Raw genomic sequence first — 23,327 nt, forward strand, 5'->3', positions numbered from 1 at the left:
TTTCGTTTTCGATAATATATTTTAAAAATAGATTTTACCTTAAAACACAATAATCTCTGACTGGCAATGGAGGACTCATATTTCCAGTGACATACTGAAAAATCTCGACGTTTGTGTCTAATTTACTGATTAGTTGATATTTAATTAATTGATGATCCCAAATGTCTCGTTCTCTTAAAACTCGATTCAATAATTCATTGGGTGGTGCTTCCACATCAGTGGAAACTCGCCAAAGACGAAGGGGATGTCCATCTCCGACTTTTTTGTAAGCAACTTCGACACTAGAATCAGCTGGATTATTAACTGTCACCCATCCACGGCTTCTAAAATTAATTATTAATTAATTTAATTAGTGTTAATTAATTTCATAATATTTTCTTTTGATTTATAAATATTTTATTTTGTTGATAGTTACTTTTCTCGTGCTTCTTTCAATAAGGCGGTCGTACAGGCATTTAAATAGCCCCTCCAATCTTGTTTCAATTCTGATCCAAGTTCCTCCAAACCCACGGGAATGCTTTCCTCCATATAATTAAAATGACATTGAGTCAACATATCTGATGACACCTTTAAGTAAATAAAATGATTAGTAAGGAAAAAGTTGAAATTAAATATTTTTTTTTAATAATTAATTTCTATTTTTACCATAAAGAGTTCGCGATGACTTTTCACAAGATATAAAAGACAATCATGCGCTGCTTTGTTTTCGGAGAGTTCTCTTTGATCAGGAGTGCCGACGGTTTTTCTTCTTCGTGGCGAGACACTATTTGACCTATTAGTCACATTGGCATTATGATTGAAGTGGAATAAACTCGGCGCTAAGCATACTGACAAATTGGAAGCAGTCATTTGATTGTAGGGCGAATTACTCGCGACAATATTGAGAAAGTCGAGAAGAAATTCCAATGCTTCTCGATGCTCGTCTGGCAATAGTAGCAGGACGCATTGAACTGCATCGGGACGTAGTTCAACTGGAACGTCTGTAAAAAATAATTAGGTTTAATCATCAGCTAAATGATATTTGTAAAATAGAAATTATTGAATTTTTATACTCACGTTGGAAAATAGCGATAAATGTCTCGGATAGTTTATTAGTGAGTAATGCTTCAGGTAATTCTCTAAAATATTGTTTAACTAAATCGGCAACATCGTAAGCCTGTTGTCCATCAAAATTGATATTGTCACCCTGTGTCTCGGTCATGACTTTTAGTTTTTGGATTCTAGATCTTACTCCACTTTTTCGAAACAGTCCCACCTGATCGAGAGCATTTGTCTTGAGCCATTTTAAAGCAATTTGAATACATTTTGGCAGAGCTTGACCTGTTCTTTGCAATGATAGTAACAAGGGAACACCAAAAACTGTTTTGTCTTTATAATCAGGCGATTTGATTTTTCTAATGAATTTCGGTAATTCCCAATTCCAACCTGTTCTATGAGTGGGACAATATCGTTCCATACAGGCGGTTAGCTTTAAAAGTGCCAATTTCCTCAGTACCAATAGTTGACCACATGACATTGATGCCATCGCTCGACGACAAAGTGGATCCAATGCTTCAGGATTAAGAGAACCTCTTTGAAAGCTATGCCACCTAACGACTGTACTCTTGTGCTTTGGCGAATCTTCTTCTTGATCCGAATCCTTACTCGCTGCTGTCGAACTACTTTCTTGACTACCCGCTAAATCGGAATTTTTACTTCTTGATTTTTCCCGATAAACTGTAATCTCCTTGGATGGTGATCTATCGTCCCTGTAAATATCTTCACGTCCATGTCTAAAACTTTTGTGAAATTTATCCTCACGTTTCAATGATGTAACCTTCTCTTGATTAATCGATGAATCCCTAAATTTGGATTCTTTACTAGCGTGTAAACTACCACCGCGATTAATAATTGTTCCCGATCTTGTTGGCGATTCCTTTGGACTTTGTGAGACACATTCTAGAACTTTTGTATGATTACTATTAGCATCCTTAAAGTACCTTTGCCTCCAGCTTGTTGGCTGACATTCGGAATCACTAAGAGCACCCTGATCTTCACGGCCACGATTTAGAAATTTTCGTGCACGATTCATTTTCGTACGCGTGGGTGTTGGTGTTGGTCCTCCGCCTTGTGAACCATCGGAACAATAACTTGACGAGTCATCACCAAATAAACTTGGTGCATTAGTCATTGGTGATGGTGGAAGATGATTAGGTGATGCTGGCAAGGTGAGTGGCGATGCTGGTAAATGAAATGGCGTCGATGGCAATAGAAGATCATTGAATGATAATGGTGCTGAACCTGTTGGCGAGACATCAACGCAATTTAAATCCTTCATTTTTTGTTGCATTGATATAACATCAAGGACCTGTGGTCCACTAATAACAACGCCATCGCGATTTTGTCGTTTTCTTCGACGTGATTTTAATGATTCGACACGTCGTAAAAATGCTTTTGCACCATCTTTAATGCGTTCGGAACCAGTGCGACGAAAACGTTGACCAATATCATCGGGCGTTGTACCTGGAGGAAGACTGGAATATCTAAAATTATCTAATTGATCCTCAGCTTCTTCAACTTCAAGACGTTCTTCAATTGATTCCTCTTCGGATGGTATATTTTGACTTGCGATTGTTTGCAATTTTTCAAGATTCGTTTGTGTCACATCACATACACGCGACCATCTTCTTGTTTTCTTTTCAAACATCCAATTCTCGCTTAATGCACACTGTGTTTCCTCATCAGAATCATCGCCTCCTCCTCCCTGCAAAATAAAAATTTTTTTTTGTTAAATCTCAAATAATACTAATGTTTTAGAAGAATTTTTGATTCAAAAGTTTTCTGGATCATTTAGAAAATTATTTTTCCTAAAATGGGTAAAGGTTCGTTTGACCTATTTGTCATGTTAAATCCTGACTTTCTAAGTCCAAGTTCGTTACGAAACTTGACGCCTTTGTTATATATGGAAAATAAATGCATGCGGTCTGCGACCCATATGACCTGACCCCACAGCGACAATGGATCTTGTTTCACCATAGTATACCACGCCTGGGATCTTTCCTGGTCCAGAGAATCGTGCCTTTTTACGTTTGTAGGTTTATGACTACGAAACGATGGCTATAAATAATAAAGTTGACGTTTTTTCTTTCTCTCTTTTTTTATCTCGACAACCACTTGCCGTATCGTTACCGCGCTTGATTAAAAGAGGCACATACGAGAAAATCTCGCGCGCGAAAAAGTGGGACAGTTAAATATAATATGATTGGGAAGTTGTGCGCCGTGGGACAAAAAGAAGAAGAAGAAGAAGAAGAGAAAGAAGTAACACTTGAGGTGCGGTGGCATTGCCTGAGACACAAACCTCAACTCAAAAATATCATCTTGCCCACGCTTCTTGAAATAGATTTTTGAAATTAGGTGCACTTTTCCGATTACCTAACCCTGCACTGTCATGACCCCCACCCCCTCCCCCGCAAACGATGTAAGATTCTCTCGATTTTCGACATTTCTCGCTAACTTAAAATGAGAGCATCTCTGACGTCCAGAATATTACTTTCATCCTGGGGTATATGTGAATTGAATCTGGTCCACGAAATAAAAAATTTATCCATTTAACTTTTGTACAACCTCCCTCTTTAAAGTAATTTATCTTTTATGTGGTGGGAGAAAAAAAGTATATAAATTTTGCGAACAAAAATAAGAGAGAGAGAGTGGAAATTTTATATTTATTTTTTCTCGAAATCAGAAATTCGCGAAACATTTTTTATTTTTAGAAAAATTTTAAATTATTTTCTATTTATTTTTACGATTTGTATTAATATATGAGAAGGTATTATTTTATATAAAAGAAGAGAAGATTAATATTTTATGAATATGTTTTCTCCAAAAATTAAAAGATAAAATTACTTTTGACATTTCACATTAGAAGATCATAAAATAATAATGAGGTTACAAAATATGAAAAATGTGTGTTATCTGATTTTTACAAGATCCGGTGAAATGTCATAATGTTTGAGGTGTTTCTTTTTTTTTAGAAAAAAAATTTTATATACATTATTCAATCAGACACTATATATTATGGTATTTCATCAAGGAAATTATAAATTTTTAAACTCTGATTTCATAGTAGCTTTCGTAACTATATATATGACATTTTCGAAGTCACGGAAGTAGCTTCTTATATTATAGAAAGTTACATTAACTATATATATATAGTGTTCCGAATCCAAAGGGGGCAGTACTTCAGTGGCAATATGGTTTGCCATCTTAGGACTAATCTCATACTGATCCCGTGATTTAGAGTCACTGTCACGACTCGATAATAATCTCCATTTCTACATTATTATCCATAGAATTTTTTTCCCGCTGTGAATTTTTTTAACTGAATAGAAGTCTTCTTTAAAAACGTTGACGTAGTTTTTAAAATTATAATATAAAAACGATCTGAACCTAGAAAATTTGCTCATATCTTTTTTTAGTGGATTTGAAGAAACGTCTATTCTCGTCTGGTTTATTATTAACTTCTAAATGAAAATCAATTCATTAATATATTTCTTTTTTTCTGAATATAAAGCCGAGACTTTTTGTTAAATATATATATTAATTTGTCTTTTTCTTCTCGTTCTCGTTCTCTAAAACAGGAAATAAATATTCATTTTCCGAAAACTTGATTATTTAAAAAAAAGCAAGGCGGTGATTTCTTTGAAATTTTGAAGACAATATCATTGTATATTGTTTATTTTTACTCTCTTTGATGTTTTTTAATGGAATGAAAATAGATTTTCTTTTTTAAAAATAAAATCAATTTCCCTTTTTTAACAGACATTTTAGTCAGCATTTTACACAGACAATTATTATCGAGCTTGCCAGTTAACTTTTATCTACATTTCCGTTCCGCTGCTATTACTACAACGTGATGATGATTATTCTCATGCCCATGGAGTTATTTTGAAACTTATTCGATGTTCAACGAGCCATGTCACCCGTACTTTTCATACCTACTGCGTTCGTCATTTCCGTCACCGCACACGTTAAACAAACTACCATTTTACAAATAATTATAAAACAAATTATTTCTCAGAAAAGTGTCACTCTAAAATTTATTTATGCACAAAATTTTAGTTTGCACATAAGAAACTTTGTTAAGTTACTTTCAATTAAAATTATTAAATTTCTAATATTTTGTATTATTTATAAATTAAAATCGCTCAAAATGAAATTTAAAACAAAATTGATTAATTTTAATTATTAATTAAAATTAATTGATCAAGAAGAGTAATATATTTATTTAAAGAGAACATTTTATTTTGCTTAATCATTCTCGTGGATTCGTTAAAACTTTTTCTAATTTAAAAAATTACTATTTTCATCAAGTAAATTAAAGTTTATATATATATATAATTCATTATATAATAACTATAAAGTAATTTGAGTTTCTCTCACAAAATGGGTATATTTAGCGAATTTCATTTGAAAAAAAGAAAATCTTTGGGAATATAATAATAAAAGTCACGCGATTTAAAAAAAAAATTATATATATATATATTATTATAAAAGAAAAACTTTCTCTAGAAAGGTGTCAAACGTGGTTTTTATATATAACCTAATTATTAATTTTTTTTTCTTTCTTTTTTTTTTTGATGCTGTGACGACCCACATTGTACATATATACATGACAGAGGAAACCGCAAATTAGCCGAATCTTTTTAATTTTACGGTATCACATCACACAAACTTCACCCTTTAAAGGCTCTGGGCTGTTACTTTCGGTCTCTCTCTGTCTGTGTATAGGTATATATGTATAATTGAGGGGGACCAACGGATCGTTTTGAAAGACATATATACAACAGAATTTAAATGTAGATATATATGCGTATTTTTGGTTACCATCGTCATGACATGAGTTTTTTTTTTTTTTTTTTTTTCATCTTCCTCGCGGGGGTGATACTTAAAATGTGTCAACTCTCTTATATTTTGTTTGGCACTTTATCCAATTTTCATGCGTCAAAGATTATTCTTATTTATTCATTCATGGTCCTTTAAAATCCGGTGTATAATTGAATTAAATCCCACGAAATTTATTATTTATTTCAATTTATTAACTATATATACATATATGAAGTAAATTATTTCTTAAAATTTTTCAGAATTTTTTATATAAATGTTGCATTACAAAAGGTGGCTTTGTTTCATTTATTTGAAAGTCTTTAAAGATTCTTTTATTATATTCCGTTAGGTGTTTTTTCAATGTACGTTATATTTTTAGTTCAAGTTTTCTTTATCTTAAATTATTTCATAATTGTCTCTCTGAAAAACGGTTAAAAAAAGTAAATTAAGAATTAAAAAAATTAAATAATACTAATTGACTGTAATTAAATTAATTTTTATATTTAAAAAAAAAAATGTTATTTGAACTCTCAGAACTAATACATGTAAAAATTTTAATTGACCTTTGACTGAATTCAATTACTTGTGATTGCCAAGTTAAAGAACCAATATTAAAGATTGTGATTTTAACAAGAGATGATAAGTCTACGCAGTTTATTTTTAAATTCAATCAATGAATTCATTTAAGATAAAGAAAATAATATTTTTATTTGCAACCATTTTTAAATTCAAAAAAAAAAAAATTTGAAAAAATCGATTATTTTTGAGTTTGAGTGTACGTCTCTTTTCGTAGAAATTATTTTTATATATAATTGAATTTAAAAAATGGCACGTGCGTATCCTGTTGGAGTACCGGCTCTTCGAGATCTTTTGCAGTTATAGAGAAGAAACAAGGATTCCAGAAGTTTCAATGAGAAGTCTCATTAGTCGCATCGTCCTGGAGAATCTCGATTTCTTCATATAGTCTTATAAAAGCGTATTAAGAAAAACAAGAATCCTATAGACGTGTTCCACTCACTACTTGGAATTAAATACATATACTGTTGTAATGCTCGTCTCCCTTCCATTATCCCCGGATAATTCTTTACCTCTCTTTTATATTCCATTATATTGCGAGAATGTATAAGAAAATGGAATATATACCCTCTTGTGATAAATCGATTGCTGATTCAAGTATCTGTCATCGCAAATGTTTTTCCTCCACTCACTTGTCGTCGTGCCAAGCAGTCTGGAATATCCAGTATTACATTCTCTTCCAGGTCTCTTCTTTCTCTTGTGTTTCAATAATCAATCCTCTCTTTCATATATATATATATATACCGCACTAACGATGTGTGTTTTCTAATGCTATACACAACATTTACATTCTTGTCTCGCCATTCTCGGTTAGATTCGACAGTACGATTTATGAAAATTGGGTACTTTTGTGTATATCCATAACGAGCTAAGGAAAAAAAAACTCAATTTAAATATTTAAAAAGCCCTATAGGGAAATGGAAAATCTTTTTTGACGTGACAACGTTTTACTCCCTATAGGGAATCAGTCAGAAAAATTTGCGCTTATATCGACGCCGAGTTCTCGAAAACTATAAGTCATATATTTTCAAGATTTTTGTGTTTATAGTCTCAATGCCACACTTATTTTTGTCAAAGGAAATGAAATTTTTTTATAACTTTCTATTCGATCGGTTAAAGATTTAACTACATGTTAGTATTTTTTTTTTTTGTTACAGATTCTATCCTCCATGGCAGACTATTTAAAACTCGGTCTATTTTGACGGTTATTTTTCACATTTTTTGAATGGAAATTTAACTTGAAAGTAGGGATCTCCGAGGGCTATTTAGTTTGAAAGAATCTCCCTGCAGCTGCAAATTCATCATTAAGGTAAAAATTTTATTACAACAAATTTTTGTTCTCAATTCGTAAGGCTTATCGAATTTCAAAATAGTTAATTAATTAATGAAAATCAAAATTTGTATGTAATGAAAAAATGAAATTAGTATTTATAAAGAAACTCAAATAATTATAATTCTCAATGAATTTTATAAATAATTTAATTCAGATGAGTGCTGGTATTTTTATAAAATGAAAATACCTTCTCATTTATGTAAAAAAAATTTGATAGAAAGGTTATTTTTCACCTGAGAAAAATTAATTATAGAAAAAAATGAATTTTTTTTTTGAAGAATATCACTTTCACAGTGTTTTGTTTTTGTTGATCATTAAACTGACAACAAATAAATAATTATGTCTTTGGAGAAAGATTTTATTTTTATGAACTTCTTATAATAAAATTGTGGTATATATCCATTAGCACTATATCCTTGTCAGTAGCGCTTTCCATTGAGTCGCGATTATGCCTTCACGCAGTCTAGACATCTCCGACAACCATAATTATATGAGTCAGTTAGAGAAACCGTTTTTTTTTTTTTTTTTTTTTTTTTTTTTTTTTTTTTTTTTTTTTTTTTTTTTTTTTTTTTTTTTGCCCACTCTCGCCGTACAAGATTTCAGTATGGATCCTTTGTTAATAAATGAGGTCGGCAGCTTGATTTCATTAAGTCGTAATTATATGAAACTGATATAGCACACACAAGAGATGGACCCCATATTCTCTGGTTTCAAATGTACAATAAAAATCAATTTGAGCGGTCAATTTCTCTTTCTCAAGCATCTTCATTGTATTTGTCCTTATAGAAATTATTTATATATCACAGAAAAAACGCTGGGTAAATTTTGTTGCGGGTAATTTTCACCAATGTTAATTCACATAGACGGTGGCGCCCTCAACTAGGATAAAATTTGTTGCAGGTAATTTTTATACCGATTTTGGGGTAAAAATTCTACTTTTTTTTCGTATGATAGATATTGAAATTAGTTGTATATTTATTTCAAAATTTATTTGGTATACAATGAAAAATATAAATTACGAATTAAATGCGCATGTGCAATAGAATCTTTGAATGATTAACATTCTACAATTGTCCAATGATGATGACTGCGTACGACAAGTGGTCAATTTTCCTCTCAGTGAACAATCTTCGTCTTAACGAAATAATATATAGTATTGTCTTCATTTTTTAAAGAAAGTGTTTTCTAAATTAGGATATGAAAAAATAGTCTTGATATTTTAATAAGCATTTCGATGAATTTAATTCACTATACATTTGGGTTATATTTCTGTTCGATTATTAAAATTTCGAAATAAATTTTCTTGATAAAATTCCTATAGAATTATTCTTATTAAGGAATTATTAAAATTAAATTAATATCTAGAAATAATTGTTTGAAATAAAATAAAATAAAATTGTTTGAATATTAAAAATTCGACTTTTCTTTTAATGTAAATCGACTGCTTTTGTTTCTTAAATTCGATCCGAGGCCTATATATCTCCTATTCGGAACTAGATCTGACAGTCCTTTAAAAAAAACCTATATATATATATATATATATGGAGATCGTTATAACGGTGCGACATACATAGAAATGCATATAAATGCTCCAGTACGACAAGAACAAGCAAGTATTCCACACTAATGATCACTTCCTGGTGAGATTTCTCAGTAGTCGATCCTAAATAGAGCTTGCCAAAAACTTCATATTCCAACCATGAACTCTTTTTCTCTTTTATTATATCATGTTTATGCAACTTCTTTTTGTTGTATACTATAATAGTAAATACATTAATCATTTATATATATATATATAAACAATATTAATGAGATTAGTCAGCATGTGAAGAAAATGATGTCTAAAGTTTATTCAATTAATTGTTTATATGCAACTGAAATGTTGTTTGCAATCATAAATCCAATCGCATTTTCGTTAATCAAATAGAAAAGTTCGCTCGCATTCAAAAATGACAACTGATGTCATTTATGATAAATCAGTCTTTATAATATTATAAAGCTGTATATATATATATATAGACTTTCTGTGTGAAATAGCAATTGAAAATGACATTGAGCTTAGTCATGACTTTCACATTAATATGATTTAAAGTCAATTCTCGGTGCACTACTCATATTTTTGCCACTTTTTCTCACTTTCGAAAGTTTTTCTTTTCATTTTCTCCTTACCCCTTACTTATATCTTTCGTTTACCGCATAATTAGCGAAGAAGTTTAACTTCTTTCTCCTATATTTTCTATATGAGGAATTTCTTTTTCTTCCTATATATGTGTGTGTGTTTACTTTCCAACACATATATTTTAAAGATTTGTCATTACCTAATAACACACGGAATGACGATTGCTTTCGTTTTCTAAATAATTATCACTTCTATAAATCAACTAATTAATCACAGTAACTATGTGTCAATTTGGAATAATTACATATATTTTCTTTTACAATAAATTTAAATGTGCAATTGAAAAATTGCTTTATTTTGATATTTATTTACTGAAACAATTTTTTTTTTTTTGTTATAATTAATTCTTTTCTTAGAAAAAAAGTTTTGTTTCGCATTCCAAGGAATTGGAATTTTCCGTTCCGATTCCGATAGAGAAAATTGGACGATAAGATAAAAAAGAAGTGAATTGTTATTGAGGAAATAGGATTTGTTTTTTTGTAAAAAAAAATATTTTGTGCCGCGCTACTAATTGTTGTTGAGGATCCGCGTGGAGTAAACCACCGTTTCTTGGATGGCTTGCTCGCACCGGTTGACACGCAGCAAGGACAGCTCGACATTCCTCCCAACAACCGCGATCGGTAGAAAACCGGTTGCCATAAATTCGCACGAGGCGAGCTAGAACCCTATTTCAACATTCTACTGTATATACGGTACGATATATACCGGTATATTTTCTCTCTGTACACCTATAGGGGAGAGTACCTTTCATCTCCAAGTATACGACGGAACTATATGATCAATTCAAGACATGTTCCTTTAGATTTTCCTCCTTCAATAGCAATAATTTAATCATCAGAATACCGCAAGGTGTATTATTTTTTCATTAAGAAAAATCAACCATCAAGTTTCTTGACCTTTCCACGTGTAATTTCTTAGGCACATATATAGAATTCTATTTTCCATTTATTTTCAATGTCCATATTATAGAGGAGAAAAGCAATTGCGAATATTTGTGAAAAATTAGAGAGACGGGAAATTGTGAATTTTGTTTCATTGTGAATATATTTGATTTTAGAAATTGGAGGCGAGTTTATAAAAAAAAAAAATTGGTAGGGTATTGCGTATAGAAAATATAATTCATTTTCTTCGTTAAGAGTTATGGATGAATCTGCTGAGAAAAAAAAACAGTATACCGGTTTTCATGATATATTTATAGCATCATCGTCATTGCATTATTATTTTGTTTTCTAATACTTTATCGAGGACGTCATTTTTCCACTATATTCATATTTAATTGTTTCTAATGAGGTTATACGTTTTTGGAAAATTTTTTTTTTTCTTATCAGCCATAGGAAATTTTATAATCTATTCACTAAAAAAATCATTTTCAATGAAAAAACTATTCTGAAATTAAAAATAAATCCTCGGTATTTTAGAATATTTTAATTTATAATCCAGTATATAATTTTAAAATAACTAAATTTTTTCTTTAGAATTTAAATAATATATAAAAATAAATTTATTTTTAATTTCAGAATATAATTGTTACTTTGAGAAAAAAATATTTGCAGAAACAATTATTTTGTAAAAAATAAATTAATAACTCATGCACAATATATTATTATCGGTCATAAGTGATTTTGCTTTAGAATATATGTCGCGTAAAATAATTTTAATGAATGTTTGTATCTAGAGAAAATTCAATTAAACGAAAATGCATTAAAAATTGATTTATTGGGAAATAAAAAGCAAAGTGTCATTTGACATTTTAAACTGTCGTAAAATGGAAGCTGGGACAAAAGTAATTTTTTAAAATAATTAAAAAAAATATTTTACGAGAGAGAAAGAAAGGGTCGTTGTTAAATACATTATAAACCATCGGTCAATCTTGGATTTAGCGAGCAAGGTGAACGTAAACGCAGGTGCTTGAAAACACGAGAGTGCCGTGCAGTCTGCCGCTCTCTCATTGCGTGCATGTTTTGCAACCAGTTTTCGTCCTCTAAAGATCAAGAGAGTTAGTCCACGGAAGCGAGGATAATTACGCGTGTCGCTATATATATATGAAAACGCCTCGGATTCGCGAGAGAGCAATATATATATATATATATATATATATAATATAAGATTGCGTTCTCATTTGCGAGAAAATTACCAAGAGAACGCGAAGAGCGGATGCTGTGGACTTGAATTTCTCTCGTTTCTTATATAGCAAAGCGCATCAACGGAAATTTCAAGTTATAATCCTGCAATTTCATTTTAACTTCCTATTTTCCTCCGAAGTGCTAATTATGTCTCGTTAGTCGTTTGTCATTGTCGTTTATAAATGCAATACAGCAAAAAGAGGGTCGTGTAAAACACCATCATTTTCATATACACTATATATATATATATGTGATTTTCCTCCCCAAGAAATTATATATTTAGACATTTATAATTATAACTAAGTATCACGTTCTCTCGGGAAAAAAATCCATTTATTATTAAAGAAAGAAAACATTTTTCTACATCAGATTTTTATCGTATTTTAAATAAATTTTTTTTTAATTCAAATTTTTCATTTATGTTTAATAATGCAAAAAGTGATATTTTGATTTACTTTTTTTGATTTTGAAAAAATATTTTTTGCAAAATATATTATAATATATATATATATATATTGTATATGAAAATTGATATAAATAAAATTGAATGTGCGTTAACCGCAATATCGGATACCTAAACCGAGAAATTAATCGAGCAATGACCGGAAAACAAGATCCGAACGTTGAAAGTCATTGATTTCAGAGAAGAGATGTTTGATCACATTTTTTTAAGAGTGAAAGGTAGATTTAAAAATAATAAAATTGAAAGTTTTGTTTTTCATCAGAAAATTTCCATTAAATTATAATAATACAGTGAAAAAAAAAATTTATTTGATTCAAATATAATTGACTATTATCAAATATTGACTTATTAAATAAATATTTACTTGAACCAAAATATTTTTATTTGCATTAATTATTTGGAGCAAATAAATTGACTGGAATAATAATCATTTATTTGATATAATAGTCGATTATTTGAATCAAATAATTTTTTTTCAGTGTATAATATTAAAATTTCAACAAAATTCTTTTATTTCTATATACAATATATAAAAAAAAAATTTGCAGGAAATGTTTTATTTTCAAAATATTATATTGTTGGAAGGCTCACTGAAACGTGAAAGTCCATTTTGTTTCGGGGGAAAAAAAAGGCAAAATAGGTAGATATATATATATAATTAGAGAGAACAGAATGAAACCAGAAGTAAGATAATTGCCATTCTCGGGAGGGATGACTGTATAGAACAACTTTTTCATTTGTCTCTCGTCGTCTGCCATGAGTTGTATACAAACTATACTTCCGGCAAGAGTCAGAGCAGTTTGCTTGGGTCTTTCTTTTTTTTTTTTTTTTCTTTCTTTCTTTTTGCAGGGTGCACGTGTGCACTCTGTCAAACTGCAATTCGAGAAATGTTGAAGTTGAAACCATTTACGGTGAGGAAAGTTACAGAACCAGTGATGATCCATCAATTATACAAGATCGTTGTGAATCGAGAAAGTGAATTTATTTTTCCTAGACTTGCTTTAAAAAAAAAATTCAATTTTCAAAATTTTTTTATACACAATTTTTTGTATTAAAAACGCAAAAGTTTACATGGAAAAAAAATTTTTTTTTGATTCAAATAAAAATTATTTGATTCAAAGTAAATATTTATTTCATAATAGTCAAGTAACCGATTATTTGAATCAAATAAATTTTTTTTTCAGTGTATTTATATATTTTCAAAATATTGTAAAAATAAAAATTTTAAAATACAGATGAAATTTATTATTTAAACGGAAAAAAATTATAAGAACTAATTCTTTATTAAATCTATTTACCTTGATTATTAATTGTTCGAAATAAGATTGCAAATTGAAGGATCATAGGTCTGAAACTTTTTTTTTTTTTTTATGGGCAAAATATTATTTAACGCGAAGATTTAGATGGCTTAAGAGCTGACACGAATGATTAAGAGTGCTCGAGATTCCACGTTAATCATTTTAATGTGTATATAAGACAAAACAGGCGTGGGACTGATTATATATATAGTGTGTATATGTGTGGGGCATGATTCATTCGATCTGCGCAGTATTATTCTGATGTGAATTTTATTCCATGGGGGACTCTTTCCGAGACAATAAAATAAAATATCAAAATATATATGAGAAATTAAATTTTTCGGCGATTAGAAAAAAAATGTTATAATTTCTTTGGATGTTGGTTGGAGATGCGCGGTAGTCGTGTTTATGGAAAGAATAGAAGTTTTCATGATATGCATAACAATGACCATAAATGTGAAACATGTCATGGAGGGGAAAAGACGCTCGAGATTGAATACAAATATACTTAACAGTGTACTCGTGTGTAGTATACTTCACAAGGCGTACGATTTATGTTCCTCTTCAAGAACGTCAAGAAGGAAATTATGACTCATCCACGAGAAATAATCTACGATTCTAAAAGACCACTGTTTTGCCCTTTTCCAGTTCATGTTATCATTTTATATACCATGATTAATTCACTTCACGCGAAGATTCATTTACTTCTCTGGTGATGTTTTTTTATTTTTTTGAAAAAAGAGTTATATAATCTGTTACTGATTTTTGTAACTCATTTCATTGTTATCTAATTTCATTCTGTTCAATTTTTTTTTTTTTTTTTTGTAAAGCAATGTCCTTGAAAAAAAAGGTATTAGAGAATAGTTTGTCATTTGGGAATCGCCTACGTGAATTACAGCATATTAGAATTTTAGTAAAATCATTACATCATTAACACTCACGCTTTTACTGTGACTTGTACTATGATGATGATGATGATGATGATGGTGTGTATGGTGATGAGTATCCAACTTCATGTTGGCGCAACGATTAAGTGCGTGCAGTCTTCGAAAGAGACTCTGCAAAGAATCTCTCTCCAAAAACGGATGGTCCTTCGCCACACTCGATACATCTATTGGAAATTGGTAGTCTGTAAAAGAAAAAACAAATTTTATTTTTAAATTCTGCAAGAAATTTTCTTATTTTAAATTCAGAAAAAGAATCTCATCTTTATTTTCAAATCATCTTCCTTAAAAAAAAATATTATGTATCAACGTAATCTTAATTTGAACATCAAAGTGAGTCACGAGAGAGAGACGATGAGTTTCTCCGGTAGTAGTCTTTTTAAATTAGGAGAAATTTTCCGGAAGCTGGTATAGATTTAGATTAGAGGATATCGGTTGTATCGAAAAAAAAATAGTTGTTTAAAAATATAGAAACTAGTCGATAAGAAATACACGCGGGTATAGTATGTATGTATATATTTATATTGAGAGAGGAAAAGATTATTTCCATAATGGTTAACGCCTATCGATGATCCAGATCGCGAAATCGGCTCTTGGGGGCTTATCCCATTGGGAATAAATTAAATTTATCGATTAGCGATCGAGCCTGCTTTCTAGACATACTAATTATCGCCGCCTCGCGAAAGGGGCACTCTTGCTCACAGTACCGTTCATCTGACGAATCAATTAGCATTCTCGTGATGCAACGTATCACGTGTGTGTGTGTATACCATATGCGAAAGTAATCAATTTCCAAGATCGAACTTTATTCCATCTATATGGAAAAAATTTTTTTGCAAGGAGCTATATTCTAAAATTATAGGGTTCGTGAAAAATATGAGATAATAGTATTTGATAAATATGTGAAAGCAACATCAAATATCAAAAAGTGTAACGATGATTTAATTTTTGGTAAATAATATTTTTGACTATCCATTAAAATAATAATTATAAACAATAATAATTAATTAATTAAATTTTTGATATTAGTAATCAACTAGTTAATTAAATTATTAATTAATGTTGAAATTGGTTTCTCTAATACATAAATTTCTTTATACATATATATATTGAATATATTTGTTAGCATATATCAACAAGTTGCACTGCGAAATAGAATTTGTTTGACCAATCCTTATATTGTTCATTTCGCTCTTGATGAATATTCACTGATCCATAAAAGTTGTTTCTGGATCAATGACTTTGGTATCATATACAATATAAACCATATATATAAACGTGGTTGGTCGAATTTCGTGCATCCGATATGAACACATTCCACTTTGTTTTCCTTACACTACAATGCATAATTTGAGTTCAAGGGGGTCAATTAATTACAATTCATATATAGAGTTCTCAATGTTGTGTGTATTTTAATTATTAGAACTGTTTTATGTTTCCTGCAAAAGTGGACACATAAATTTGCAAATCACGATTATGTACTTTGATATTCGTATATGCTCTTCATTTAGTATTTGTGATATATATTATAAATATACGTTTTGAGGTCTTTCCCGTTTTCCTTGCTTTTTGATTGTAATTTTTCAATTTTTTCCTTGATGTGTTTTGTTAAATTTTTTTTACTAATTTGTTTTAGAACAATTAATAATTATTATTAATTATTATAGTTACTAATTATTATTATTATATAAAATCTATTTATTATTATCTGAATTCTACGTCATTCACAAAAACAGGAAATTAGTCATCAAGATTAAATTTCACTTTGGAAATTCCTATTCTATACCTTCTTTAAATTTTAATATCGTAAAAGAATCAATTGATTCATCAACTAAAAATGTCGCAATAAAATTAGTAAAATTTCCACTGATTATAAACAAATAATAAATATTTTTAATTAAAATAATTTAAAGTTTCTTTATTAATTGAATAATGAATTTTGGTAAGTGATGTACTAATTTAAATTAGTAAGAATTTTCACTAATTTTTAGTCACTTTTTACTAAAACTTTAGTAAAAAAAATTTTAAATTACTAAATCCAATAGTAACATTTTACTAAAAATTACTAAAAATTCTTACTAATTTGAATTAGTATAGAAAATTATAAGGTATTAAAATAAGCTGCAACGCTTATTTTAATGCCTTTTAATTTTCTGTGTAGCTCACTTTTTACTAATTCAAATTTAGAGAGAGTAATTGAAAGTATATCACTGAAAAAAAATTATTTGATTCAAATAATCGATTACTTGTTTATTCAAATAAATATTTACTGGAACCAAAGAATTTTTAAAACCAAATTATTGAATTAAATAAACTAATTGAACCAATAATTTCTATATTTGAAATAAATATCATTTAATTGTCTCACATAATAAAATTATTTAAAATATTTTAGTCAAGTAATCGATTATTTGAGTTAAATATACATTTTTTTCAATGTGGGAATTAAATTTTTTTTTACTGAAATACATATATTAATTTTTACTATATTCTCAGGTAAATTTTGACTGTAGGGGATACAATAAGAGACTATTAATAGTAGTTTTTCATATCTAAAATCAAGTATTATTTGAAATGATCACTGTAATGATCACATAAAATGTCAGCAGAGATTAATGATTTTTCGAGATGTGTTACGTAATAAAATGGATTAAACTTGAAAAGGGCGTTTATAATATAGAGGACAATATAAGTAGTCATTCCTTTTTAGTATGAAGTAAACATTCACACATATACATGTATATATGCATTTTTTTTGTACATGTATATGAAAACTCTAAACAGTCTTAGAAAATTTGAAGGACAAACTCGATACTTCTTCCGTTTGAAAAAAATATAATCACACCTACGTAGGCGATCATGGGTGTGACATAAGAATGAACGGTGACTTAATTCATAGATATGCGTCGTAGTAGGTATTCTAATTGCTATGATTGATTGTATTATATGGGATATAATAGAAATATATATATATATATATATATATATATATATATATATATATATAAGAACGTTTATAATAACTATATAGGCATTTATGGTGTAATAGGAAAATGATACAATATAGCAAAAGAAATAAATGCACACCTCCTTCTTCTCTGTGTGGCCTTTTTTTTAAATATAGTACATGAGCGAAAAACGACGTGACTTAACAAACTTTGAATCTATATAGGATGTTTCGTGGTAAACAATCGTTTTATCTCGACAAAAATGGTCTTACACAGCGTTCTCATACACGATAAGATCATGTGCCGTTTGTTAAAGATCAAGGCAAAATTCTACTTTGTTCATTCGATATATGTTGAAAATATCTCTCTTTCTCTCTGTAATTTGAATTGGTGGCTGCTTGAATATATTAGTGTAACTTTAGAAATAAGGTGTGCGACGGATTTACTCATGTAGAATAATTACTGTCATTAGGATTTATCTGGGAACTTTTTGAAGCTTCTAGTTTCTCGCTAATGTTTCTTCTATTCATTCACGTGTATATTAGAGAGAAAGTGTATAAGATTTAAGATAATTAGAATTTTAAGGGTTTGAATGTTAATTTAATTATATATACCAATTAAGAAATTCTGTTTGCGCAAAATGCAAGAATAATTTACTTAAAATATCAACTATATAGAATATAAATCTTTAGTCGAGGGAACATTGAGCAAGAAATAAGTAGAATAATAATGAATATGCAAAATAAAAGTAGATTATAAATAAAAACATTGTGGATGTATATATATAAAATGTTTATCATTAAAAAAAAAAAAAAAAAAAAAAATGAGTATTGTAACTCAGGGAAGAGTATTTTAATCCAAACTGGAATCAAGTTAGGCTCACTTCAAGACTCAATTGAGCCAATCAGTTGACAAGAATCGGTCTTAAGGCGAGCTTAACTCTTAAGCTTGAAGTGAAATACCGGACCTGGTGAAGCAAAGAGTGAAGCGTAGAATATGCTTGACAAGAAAAATCATTCAAGTCGTTAACTTTTATGTGCTCACGTAACGATCTTGCAAAACCCAGAAGAAAAGAGCAATTTAATGACATTTTTTTGTGGCTGCAATATAATGCAAGATATTTATATTTAGTAATAAAAACTATATCCCTTCTCTCAGGCTTCTTCTTCTTCTTTTTTTTTTTTTTTTTACTACTTTAATAACAATTTTATGATTTTCTAACATCTTTCCTTATTATCTATCGTTATATTAAAAATATATTTTATCAATTTTCAGAATTGATTATTAAAAATTTTTCAAAAAGAATTAAAAAACTGTTTTTCGTGCTACAGATTAAAAACATAATATTGCTTTTAAGATAGGATATATACATCCACAATGTATTACTACTAAGAAAAGTAATTCTATTTTTTTTTTATTTTCTTATGAACAACTATATATAGGAGAAGATATGATACTATTATCGACCTTATCAACAGGTAAACCTGTTTCTTGACGTCACAGGAAACCTCAAGAGGCAAAGAGTACTCAATATTTCAATGGCATTGAAGATTGAGTCTGTAATGTTAATAATTGAAGTAGTTATTAAAAAAATAAAGAAGCTATATACATATATTTTGTTGAAGAGGTTTGTTATATGAAAATCAAGGAACTATTTTGCATATTATTATTATTCTACGAATTTTAAATGTATTTTTTTTTTAATTATTAAAGAAAACATATAATTATTTTTTTCGTTACCGTTACTCAAAATAAAAACCATTAAAATTAGTTACCGTTACTAAAAAAAAAAAAAATAATAATTTTTCATTAATGCGTTACTTCCATTTTGAATTATATATATTTTATGATCTCGAGTGTAGAAAAAAAAGGATACATCCTTTTTAGGATTCGAATGTTATCATTTTCATTAGTCATTGAGGAACTGGGATGGGAGTACCAGATGATGACTAACTGTTATCTAACTGTAATTTCATCCTTTTCTTTCTTACACTATTTCTCAATGTCTTTAATCTTACTGTCTCCATATTTATTATTTTTTTACTTAAGGCCAAATTAATTTATTTGGCATTTATCGTTTTCACTATACATATAACCTTCTCTAAAAATCAATGATTCCCAATGTTATTAAAGTGAAATTCAATAGGGTTTAATTAAATCAATAATTATACAATCACTGACATGTCATTTGGTTATCAATAGTATTAGATATCATATTAATATTACGCTATCAAATTTCCTAATATCAGATATGCCAATTGTCTATCTATTATATACCTATTATTGATTTTTTATCTTTTCGTATGACTAATAATAATATTAAACAATTTATAAATATTTTTAACCTGCGTCAAAATTCTGTTATAAATAACTTAACATTTAATTTATTTTACATTCACTTTTACGTAAATCCTATTAGTGTTTCATTAATAATTTCGTGTAATTACCTAAAAATAATTAGGATTGTCTAAATAATTAAAAATAAAAATCGTTTCAATTTTTTTAAAAATAATTCTGATGGCAACAATTTTGCAATATAAACGCATATATGCAATTTATATCATACACATACTATAAATTATAATATATAATATTATGTAATTAGTACAATTTTTATATATTCTAATTACATAATGACATATAAAATAATTTGCATCAAATTTATATAAGTTGAAAGTATTTTTTTTAATTAATATGATATTATGCATAATAAATGTCAATATATAGGGTAATAATAATAATCTTGTATCTTAACATATATTATTGACAAGGAAAATACTTCTCTTTAACTAAATAGTTTTGGAGAAAATTTATAAATAAAGAAGTATTTTAATTTTTTTTTTTTTTTTGCCAAAAAAGTGTATTCATAATTTTTATTTAAAAAAATGCCCTTGTTTTTTTATTATTGATTATTTAGACTGAAATTATTTTCGTTTGTCAAATATTAGTTGCTTTTGACTTAATGTAAAAAATAAATCACTCAAAATTAATCACCTTGAAAATGGTTTTAATTTGATTAAAGAAAAAAAAAATGTTTCAACACCTGAAGGAAATATTTTTGTCTCTCTTTAAGAAAATATTTGTTTTGTTAGATAAATGATAAACGCTCAAAACGAAATTGTGAACAACTTTCAATTTCAAAAATATTCTTTCTAAATTTGAATTAGTGAAAAGTACTAATTACTAATTTTTAGAAAATTTAGTAATTTGATTTAGTAGTTTTAAATTTTTGTACTAAAATTCTAGTAAAAAAGTAACTAAAAATTAGTGAAAATTCTTAGTAATTTTAAAGTAGTAGCTCACTTTTCACTAATTCAGATTTAGAGAGTTGGCTGTTTCTAAAATTTTAAATCTTAATTAGTTTTAAAAATTATTATAGTTTTTTTGCTGATTTTTATCAAATTAGTTGTTTGTAATCTCTTTTTAAAATGAAAGAATTTTTCTTGGATTTTTGATCAATATAGAACGATATTGCATTGGGAATAAAAGATTTCGTTTTTGCAAACAACTATAGATTGATTAAAAAAAATCTAAATGTACCTTTCATGTTAATGTTCTGGCAGTGTCGGCACATTCGCAGCTCTATTTCCGTAGAGTCGTCTCGTGTGGAACGTATTAGACTTTACACAAAGTTCATTGCTACCGGGAGAGATAGATAGAGAGAGAGAGAAACTATATTCGCTATATAGCCAGGTGTTGGGAAATTCGTGAGTCCCACGTCTATCGACTATACGTGACCGGTTAATCTCTCGTGTATAATACAACCCTTATCTCTCAAGAAACAATGCCGGAAACCCTTTCTTTTGACAATATAGAATCGGGTAAACATTTTCGGGCACGCAACATGGAATGTTGTTTATGTAAAAAAAAAATTGTCAAAAAACTGTCACACATTTCTCACTAGATATTACACTTTTTTTTTTTTGTTTGTTTTTACTTCCACTATTTACATGTCACAGTTTATTCTTATTGGAATAATTCACCTTCTTCTATGTTCCGAAATACTAAAATAAGTTTCGAAATATTTTAGGTAAATGTAAAAATAATTTAATTTACCTATAAAAGAAATTGAAACTTTTTATTTTTGCACAAATTACATACCGGCCGGCATCAACCGCTAATGTGTTGGGTGCATAGCGGTTGGCTTTCGACTAGCGGTCGTCGGCGTATGCAACCGTATTCAAGAGAGGTCGACGTGAACAACTCCGAAAAGGAGGGGGTGTGGGGTATAGGATCTTGAGTGAAGAGAGTGTGTGTATATAGTAGTTGAGTTGAAGAAGGGAACAGTTCGCCTGGTGGGGTGCCACGGCTCTTCTCAACAAGTCAGAGAGAGATAGAATGAGAGTCTGCGTTTACAAAAGAAATAAGTATTTTGTGTTAATACATTGCGAGGATGCATATCCTGAAGGTCCTTGTTAAAGGGACTCGTGTTTCGAAACGTTGTAATCTTTACGCACCACATTTCTTTTCTTAATGTACAATTTGTTTAGTCTTCACGGCATATGTATTCGAAATATGTGTGTTACATTCCAAAAGAATGCCATAGAGAGCAAAAAAAGTAAGATACATTTTTAATAATATCAATTTTTAAAGTTATCGCAAAAACCTTTCTGCCGATGATGAATTTAGGTCTTTGGAAAAAAAATCTGATTCTTTTATATAGCTTTTAAAAGTGTTGTTATGTTTCAATATAAAATTTTTATAGGTATAAAATACCCGAGTCGAAATTTAGACTCTTTGTAAGTTCTCTAAAAACCTCCTTTTATCCACCTTTTATTCTCTCCAATACTTTCATACCCTCTTTTCGACCTCAAATTTGCAAAAGTGGAAATATCTGCTATATTATAGGCTGAAAGGAGGGTTTAAAGATGACTAGAGAGGCGTAAAAGTGGTTAAAAAAACGAAAAAATAAAATTAAAAAAATGTAAAAATTGGATTTTTTTTCTTATGGACATTATTTATTGACCCTATTGAAGATATATTTATTGGTCTTTGTCGTAATATTATAAAACTTTTAGAAGGAATAAAACTTGGAAAAATTCAAATTAAGAAAAAATTCCAAGACCTCTTTTCAACTTCTAAACATGCAGATTTGGAAATAATGATTTCAGACTGAAAAGAGGCTGAGAAAATCGAGGGTGAAAAGAGGGAAAAATTTCGACTCGGGTAGTGGTTATTTTTTTTTTTTTTAGGGAGAAAAATTTTTGTATAGAAGAAAAGTTACGGTATTTGTTTAATAAAATATATTGAATATAATTTATCAACTCTGTTGCCAAGTGTTTAGTGGAATTTTATTATGAATTTTATAGACTTGAAAATCATGAAATGTATCTTAATGAGCTACTATCTGTGTTTATCTATATCGATGGCTCATTGGAATAGCAAAGTAACTGACTGTTGCTATTACAGATCTACATATTTATCCGGCAGTTTATCATGTGCATTTTTAGCATTGGAGCGATTAGATATATTTTTATTATACACAGGAATCATAGAAATGCAGTAAATCAACTTATTATAGAGCAATACCATTTAGGTTTCTAAAAATAACCTTCTCTGTGACAAATTAGCATTCATTATTATTTCCTCTTTTTTGCCACC

General features: G+C 28.9%; 2 protein-coding genes across 3 annotated transcripts in view; one reads left to right on the forward strand and one right to left on the reverse strand.

The window, feature by feature from the left end:
- The window catches only part of LOC127290938 (prostaglandin E2 receptor EP3 subtype), a 249,774-nt gene that overhangs the window by 5,021 nt on the left and 221,426 nt on the right, over positions 1–23,327 (forward strand). The window contains exon 3 of the mRNA XM_051319783.1: positions 7,596–7,747. The gene's annotated coding sequence lies outside the window, so the exon portion shown is untranslated. The remainder of the gene's footprint in view (positions 1–7,595; positions 7,748–23,327) is intronic.
- The window catches only part of LOC127290902 (rho GTPase-activating protein 7), a 167,543-nt gene that overhangs the window by 1,896 nt on the left and 142,320 nt on the right, over positions 1–23,327 (reverse strand). For both annotated transcript variants that reach the window (XM_051319724.1, XM_051319734.1), the window contains 5 exons: positions 14,776–14,963; positions 1,057–2,743; positions 646–980; positions 416–567; positions 39–323 (listed from right to left, as the gene is read on the reverse strand). In XM_051319724.1, the coding sequence (XP_051175681.1) occupies positions 39–323; positions 416–567; positions 646–980; positions 1,057–2,743; positions 14,776–14,963 (2,647 nt within the window). The remainder of the gene's footprint in view (positions 1–38; positions 324–415; positions 568–645; positions 981–1,056; positions 2,744–14,775; positions 14,964–23,327) is intronic.

This window comes from Leptopilina boulardi, unplaced genomic scaffold, assembly GCF_019393585.1.
Source record: "Leptopilina boulardi isolate dan_hultmark-lab unplaced genomic scaffold, ZJU_Lbou_2.1 LbouV2_123, whole genome shotgun sequence".
NCBI lineage: Eukaryota > Metazoa > Arthropoda > Insecta > Hymenoptera > Figitidae > Leptopilina > Leptopilina boulardi.